The 8,196-nt window shown below is 46.8% G+C and overlaps 1 protein-coding gene across 1 annotated transcript; it reads right to left on the reverse strand.

Moving 5' to 3' along the window:
* Nucleotides 1-2,827: 2,827 nt before the first annotated feature.
* Nucleotides 2,828-7,303, reverse strand: CCR75_002603 (uncharacterized protein; the record flags this gene model as incomplete). Its single annotated transcript, XM_067960700.1, has 1 exon — nucleotides 2,828-7,303. The coding sequence occupies one exon, from the start codon at nucleotides 7,301-7,303 to the stop codon at nucleotides 2,828-2,830; it is 4,476 nt and encodes a 1,491-aa protein (XP_067823445.1).
* Nucleotides 7,304-8,196: the final 893 nt, after the last annotated feature.

The raw sequence follows: 8,196 nt of genomic DNA on the forward strand, positions 1-8,196 counted from the left end.
CGCATTAATGCTAGCGAAGGGTCCGTCAGCGACTGCTGGGTTGTGGGCAGTGGCGCATCTGCACACATGTGCAACGACTGGGAAGCTTTTGTGGAGTATGAGGAAGTGTGCCAGGAGCGAAGTAGATCAAGCGCGAAGAGTAATGTGAAGCTCAAGGTCGTCGGTTACGGAATGGTGAAGCTGCGCGTTTTGACCGGACATGCTAGATCGACGCTCGCCTCGAAAACACTCTCAATGTCGAAGATCTGTCAAAGAATTTATTCTCGCTTACGGCTGCATCAGCGCGAGGAACGACAGTAGAGATCACGCGCAACGAGTGCGTTGTGAAGCGGGGCGGGAAAACAATTGCCACTGGAATGAAGCAAGGATTCCTGATGTACCTCAACGTTAAGGCTGGTGCGGAGTGTCACTTAGCCGCGTACGAGGGCGAGCTATGGCACAGAAGACTGGGTCACGCATCGTACGGGACGATTAGTGATATGATCAAGACCGCAAGTATCAAAGGCGCGGAAAAAAGAAATGAAGACCAACGTCGTGTGTGACGTATGCGCGACATCCAAGCAAGTACGCAAGTTATTCAAGACAAGCGAGGAAGACAAGGGACTCAGGGAGAGTGCGCGTTTCGACGGCATGGTGTGCTCCGACGTACTTGGACCAATCACTCCAGCTTCAAGAGCCGGCTTCAAGTACATTGTGAGCTTTATCATGATGAAGAGCCTGTACGTGACGGTTTTGACTATTTATCCGTTGCGAAAGAAAGGTGAAGTCATGAGCGCGTTCGCAAGGTTTCATCGGGAAATCAAGATAGCATCTGGGACTAAGATCAAGATAATTCGAAGTGACAACTGTGGCGAGTACCGAACACGGAAATGGACAACTTCTACAAGAGAGAGTTTATCAAGCAAGAGTTCACGGTTCCGTTCAATCCTGAACAGAATGGAATAGCAGAGCGCATGAATCGAACCCTGGTAGAGATGACGCGCTGCATGCTTAAGGACAGCGGCTTCGACAAGTCTACTGGTGTTAAGCGTTCATGACAGCGGCGGACATTCGGAATGTGATTCCGAACTCGTCGAACAAGAAGTCAAGTCCGTACGAAATAGTGTTCAGCGAAAGCCGCGCATCGATCATATGCGCGTATTTGGTTCACAATGCTACGCGCACGTAACAAAGGAGAAACGAAAGAAGCTGGACGATTCGGGCGTGAAGTGTTATTTTCTTGGTCACACAAAGGATCACAAGGCGTACCGATTACTTAACGCGGATGATGGCTCTATCATAATTTTAAGAAGCGTGACAATTGCTGAGCATTCCATTTCGAAGGCAACGAAAAGGGAAGACGAGCAAATTATCGACATCATTGAAGATGAAGAGAATTTAAAGACGTCGACACTTGACGACAATGGTTTGGAGGTTCCAGCAAATGATTAAAGGCTTCGGACTCCGCCACATCGAGCTTGCCGTGATCCGATTCGTGGTAGCCAAAACGAGTCCAGTGTTCAAGGTCAGGTTCCCACTCGAGCATCAAACACGCCCGGAAGAGACGGCGAAGAAGAGTGGATGATGCGACCAATTCGAAAGAAGCGCGGTGTGGTGCGCTACGAACAAGAGTTTCCCAACTTACGTCGCGGTCACTTTAACTTGGACGATTTTGAAGGAGAAGACTCGTTTTATTGCTTTGTTGCAGATTGTGACGGAGAACAAGCTTCAAGCTACGAAGAAGTATTAAGAAGTAAGAACAAGAAGCAGTGGCTGGAAGCGATGAAGAGTGAGATGCAGTCACTCAACGAACACAGCACATGGGCGTTAGTAGACATGCCACCGAAGAAGAAGGCTGTTGGCTGTAAGTGACTGCATCTCACTTTTCATCGCTTCCAGCCACTGCTTCTTGTGTTATGACTGGTCAATACCTATGAATGAGAAAGATGTATTCAATGAAAGTTTCTTAATTTGAAATCACGCTTACACATATATTATTGACACACAAATTTTCAAAAGATATTACAACAACTGTTGCCAGAAATGTCCAAGTGGCGGCTTAATCGTTACTGATGCAACCGATGCTCTTTTTTCTATTTTTCGTCCAAGAAGACCTCAAGGGCTACGAAGTACCTTTTTTACTTGTCTTTAAAGCGCTGATCTCAGACGGACCTTCATTGTTACGGTCAAGATAACTGTGGTTGCTCTCAACATGAAACACTACGTCTGCAGCCATGCTGAAGATATTTAAGCGCAACATTTCAGTACGCAAGGCTAAGGCGCCAGAAGATGAGATACGAGAATATTGCGCTTTATTCTTGGGAATTGTAGTCGTAACAAAGTCACAACTGGTAACAGAGATTTCGCAGACAGTATGCTACATATATTCTTTAGCTCGCCAAACAGGAGTGATACTGCACCCACCTAAAACCACAAACAATTGGAGTTAAACGGAGAAGTAGTTCAAAAAGCCGATTTCCGTCTACCTTTAAATGATCGTGTCACAAAATTTGTACTTCACTCTTTGTCTTGCATTATGCACTCACGGCCGCCACTTTCAACAGAAGCGATGGCATTAATGCACAAGTAAGCTGTGTGAAGAGGGTAAAAAGCAGAGCTCGAAGGAAATAATTGTGACGTTAGCAGCCGCACAAGACGATATTGTCAGCTTTAAAACTTCAACCGTGCATTTCAAAAAATGGCTAATTAGGAAAGTCACGAGCTTTCGTTCCGAGCTAGCCTGAAGCTTGGAACGTCAAGTCACGTCTATTAATGATGTTTGCACGCGGGATGGTGCTAGTGGTCTATAATGCTATAACACAGTGCTCTTCTACTGGCGTTCGTATTGTTAAGATGCTGAATTGAGACCCATACCCCAGCCAAGCTTCGCGCGTTTTTCACGTGAAGGCAGCATGTTGCTATCACTTGAGTATGCGGGTAATGATGATCCTTCAGAGCCTGTAAAGCTTTTAGGTAATGGTACGTACTCGCTGGCATCGCACATCTCTACGTCGTCTGTATCCAAAAGTGCAGCATGCTTGATATCTCGGCGTCGATCCGGTACAGCTCTTAATTTCTTCTTGTCACTTTTGGACTTGTGTCGGTCGTGATGCCCAAATTTGTTTGTACTTGATAATGAACCGTCAAGAACTGATGAAGCTGATCTTTTGTTTCGATGATGCTCACTGCTGCCATGTTTCAAAGTAGAGTGACGATGTGAGGCACTACGGCTGCTCCCACCATTGCGCTGTTTCTTTGCCTTGGACTTTATTAAATGCTGCACAAGCTTCTTTTTTTGCATAGAAAACGTCGACGGCAAGTTGCTAAAGTCATAAGCTTGTTTGCTATTCCGAACGTCTTCAAAGTAGCGCATTTCCATCAGCTTTTTCACAGTACTCCGTCGTGTTGGATCCAACTGAAGCATGGCTTCAAGCACCTCAACTGCATCTTCAGGAAAGTCTGGATACTTGGACCGCTGCTCTAGCAACGTTTTCCGCAGTCGCATTTTGTACTCGTTCTTGGGACGATACGTGTTAAACAATGGCAGCTTGAGCGCGCCCTCCCACGATGTACTCGGTGTGCCACACAAGCGATAGATGAGATCCAGCTGCACCTTGACATCCTGTCCATGAAGAAATGGAACCTTTTCAAGAAGAATGGCCAGTACTGCACAACCTGCTGACCAAATATCCGAGCGCCACGTGTACTTGGTTTCACCAAGCAGCACTTCGGGTGCCGTCACATAAAGCCACGCACCATAGCAATGTTCTTTGCGCTCGCTTTCGCTCAGCTCGTACGCCGCAAGAGAAGACCGTTCTCCCTCTTTCGGCTTGAGATTGGCAATCTTGCGCATTGCGTGAAATCCACCAAGCTTGATCCCATTCGTAAACACCAAGAGATGTGATGGGGCGACAAAACGGTGCACGTAGCCTTGGTCGTGCACTGCTGAAAGACTTTGCAACATATCAAAGATGGCCTTCTTGCGCAACTCTGGCGCAAGCGAGACGTGAGCCTCAAAGATGCCTGAAAACATGTGCAGCGGCTGCTCAAACGCCAAGTAATGTTTCTGTCTTCCCAAGCAGTCAAGTCCTTCAGGTAACAAGTTACCATCATCATCTACAGCAGCAGCAAGTAAATCAAGCTCGTCTGCGTTAGATGTACTTAAACCCGCTGGATCACTCATTTGGCGGCCTTTTCGGTCAGCAGGAAAAACAATTCCATAAAGCTGCATAAAGCGATCAGGCAATAGCGACGAGAGAGTCGTCGCTGCTGACAACTCACGTAAGCACGCTTCGCTAATTCCGCGTTCTTCCGAGTAAAACAAATGTTGCTCGATGTATGGCCACGACTGCAGATAAATGGCTTTCCCAGCCACATCAAACCTCACATCGCGCGAGATGATGCCCAAATAGGCTCGTTTCCGAATCGACTCAACCTGGATAATGTCGTCTGTGTACAGCCGAAAGTCATCACCACCGTTCGTTCCAGCAGTCAATTTCTTCGGGAAAATGGATATCGCCGGAACAATACTCACGTCATCATTACTTGGACGTTTTGTGCTTGAATCCGACATATAGTTTCCCGCTGCTATAGACTTTGTTCCGACCGGGTACGAATTCGTGGTCGTCGACAATTTTTCCATTCCTGTAAATTTGTCCGAAAACGCCGAAAGCGATTCCAAACTTGACAAGCTTAAAGCAGTTGGCAAGTTAATCCACTGCTTCAGCAAGCGTGCTATTCGATCGGATATTTCCAAGTCTCTTCGACCATTCGACAGATCAAATTGTTCCATGTCAAAATCAGTAAAGTCTGGATCTTTCAAGCGCTTTTGCTGTGCCATTTTAGATTGCTTTTCGAGACGAACCCACCGGTCTTTAAGCAACAAATTGATCGATAACGAGCAATTTAAAACCATGCGAGCTTCCATTCCATTTTCGTTCAAATTAAGTTGTGGTAAAAAATCCGGACGTTTACTACTCCAAGACGCTGAATGTGCAGTCAATGCTTCAATGGCAGCAGCACTTACGTACACCACGCTAAGCATCACGCATTCCACCGAAGTACGCGTCCAAATTGGTAATGGTAAGGCTTCTGCCACTAAATGTTTCGCTTCTTTTTGAATTTCTAGTGGAGGCGGTGAGGAGGACGACCTTGCGGCGAATTGATAAAAATTGCCTTTATGGGACAATACGGCCAGTTTCTTAGAGCTTTTATGCGTTGTAAGGGAATCTAGCAAAGCATACGGGTCTTCACTCGAGACGTCGTAGCGCAACCCTTCAAGCAGCTCACTCTCTGCTTTCACCAAATGCCGCTTGAGCGCGCTAAGCTCTGGTGACGCAGCGGTCAGACGCTCAGCAGCTGACGACCCGTGTTTTGCGGTATAAACTTCCTTGACAAACGCAATCCACGGCACCTTTCGAGCGTGGGCTTTCAAAAACAAGTGTAACATTGTCGCAGCATACACATCCACTTCCATTGGCATCGCATGGAATGTAAAGTAGCGATTGAGCGCAAGAATGGCACTCGTAGCATCCTCTCGGTCCAGCCGCAAGCCTTTGGCAATGTGAAAAATGCTCTTGACATACTTGATCCGCAACGCTTCTTCCAGTGAAGGGGATAACATTTGCTGCACAGAGAGCTTCTTTAAATCGTCATCGGTCACAAGCCAATTGAGCTTTCGGCCATAGCAATACGGTATCGGTCTCTTTTCGGGCCCGCGTTCCTTTTCCTCCGACGATGAAGTCGTGCTTCTATCGGTCATTCCCGCTTGCCGCATCATATTGACTTTTACTTTCTGGTGTCGAAATTTCTCGAGATCTTCATGCCCGGCAGGAAAAACTCGTAACATCATGTCCAGAAGATTACGACAGTCTAATGTTTTACGAAAAAAAGCAGCAAGCTCCGTGGTTTCGAGCTCCACAATTGCCCAGCCCGTACCATTCAAGAAATGAAATAAATCGACGCTCACGAGAGCTTGTGGATGTTTTCGACTAACAAATAAACTACGCAAACCTCGCTCATCGTACTCTCTGGGTAAGAATTTCACTAGCAACTTGTTCGAGATAACTTTTCCATCTCGATCCAGCAAGTCACCCGCCTCGTTTGTCCTTTGCGTACGGAAGCTGCTCTCGGTACGAATTGTGGGCATCACAGTCGATGGCGCGACGATTTCCTTCTTGGGCGATGGATAACTGCTTCCATTGCCACACGAAATCAAGCGTTTCTTTGGAATGGCAAACACTTGCTCAACATCCTTTTCTCCTGGAGGACAATAGAGCTGCCATTCATTCTCCTTTAGTTGCACATATTGCTTCTCGAGTCCCTCGTCCTCATCTGTGTCTTGTTCATCCGTCTCATACCCACCAGGCTCGAGCAAATCTTCCACTTCGTATCGATCATTCCTTTCATCATACCCTTTAATCAACTGCACATCGTACTCGGTTTTATCCTCAGGAGACAGGAACACGCGCACACGGCGGCCAACGAGAATATCGCCCGTTTCCTGCGTCTCCGGGTCCCGAAAATAGCCCAATTGAGCCTTCTCCAGCGTCAGGTTCTGTGTCCCAATGACGCCTTTGCAAGATTTAGTGCCACAAAAGCACGTTATCTGTCGCGACCCCAGAGCTTTCCACTTGTAATCAAACGTCAATTCGTCTCCTGGCGCTATATCTTGAATCGCACTCACTGCGATTCGCGTCTCTCCCTTAACTGTCCACTTTTCTGTCTTACAATTAGGCTCACAGCTATGATTAACAAATCGCGTAAAGCTTCCTCTTGTCCTCGCATCAATGTAGATACCCGGAGCTAGTAATAAGTAATAAAAATTCAATTCATGCCGTGGGACGCTCTTAAGTCGTCGTGCCAGCTCCTTTTCGTCAATAATTTCGCCAACATACTCGCCAACGATACTTAATTGGGATATAAATTGTCGCGTGCGGACCCCGTAGCCTTTATTTTCCGTTTTAAAAGGCTCTAGAAGCGGGTGCTGTTCGGGCTGCTGAAGTCGCTGGTTGCGGCAATATGGACCCGCGGGACACGACGCAGAACACTCAATATACGTGGCGAAATTGAGACAAGAGACGTCATCACAGCGACGCACTTCCTCAGCCTTCTGCGAGGCTTCGTCACGCTCAACCGTGTCCGGATATGTACAAAAGCACAACGAGCTTTCGTCATCGTCGTCGTCGTCTCTGCGACTGCGCCTTCGTACTTTATCCTGCGGAAGATGCTTGAGTGGGTATTCATTCCGCTCGATGAGCTGCACGTTGCGCAAGGCCTGAAGCTGGTCAAAACTCGTGGTCTCTGGGGCGTCAGGGCTTGCCATGCCGAATTTGCCGACCCAAAAGTGCGATTTAGAAAAGAGACTGTTTTATTAATTAGATGGTGAGGACGCTGATAGGCTGACTTGATTTAATTGCATGATGTAAATTGGTGACTTGATGGGCTTGCTCTCCGCTACGAGAAGAGCAACTGTACCGATTGAAGTTGCCGTGACCGTCGCGGTAGACTAAGTACAGAACACGTTCCGACAAAAATTTTATCTGATGAACCATAACTGTTTGCGTTTATACGCTTTCTACAACAGACGTGCATGATTCTCTGCGTTGTACCTTTTGGGGTTGTACACGTATTCGTGCTATCATTCAAAGCCGTCAATAGAATGCGCATCCTGGTTGCAGCCAAACTTGCCGAACACACGCGGACGAAAAAACTTGAGCTTGTCATAAAAATTGGTCATTATTGTATCGAACTAAAGTTGCCCTAATGTTACACAGTCCCCGTTAAGTACACTTAGTGTTCTTCAGGGATTGTCAATTACTAAATTGAAATAATACGACCCAGCACTCGGGTGTGGTTCACATTTGTGACCAACCCTTGTGTATGTGATAAACATGGTGCATTCACGTTAGGAGGGATGACGCCTAGCGTCATTCGTGATGGCGGCTAGTGTCATCCGTTACGCGAGGTATCTAGAAAGATACGCTCGCAATACATATTGAGTGTTATCTTTAGAGATGACATTTAAATTGGTAAAAATAGATATTTATATTTAATAAGATTAAATATAAATCAGTCTAAAAACTACTTCCTACTTGGTAAGTGCGCACGAGGAGTCGAATTACCGCTCCCGTGACGACACTTAACCAGAGTACTTAGTGCGTTGGGTGAGGTCGCTAACGCGCTCACCACAACTACCTCACTGCACGCAAGAGAAGC

This window comes from Bremia lactucae, linkage group LG8 (genome assembly GCF_004359215.1).
Source record: "Bremia lactucae strain SF5 linkage group LG8, whole genome shotgun sequence".
NCBI classification, from domain to species: Eukaryota; Oomycota; class Peronosporomycetes; order Peronosporales; family Peronosporaceae; genus Bremia; species Bremia lactucae.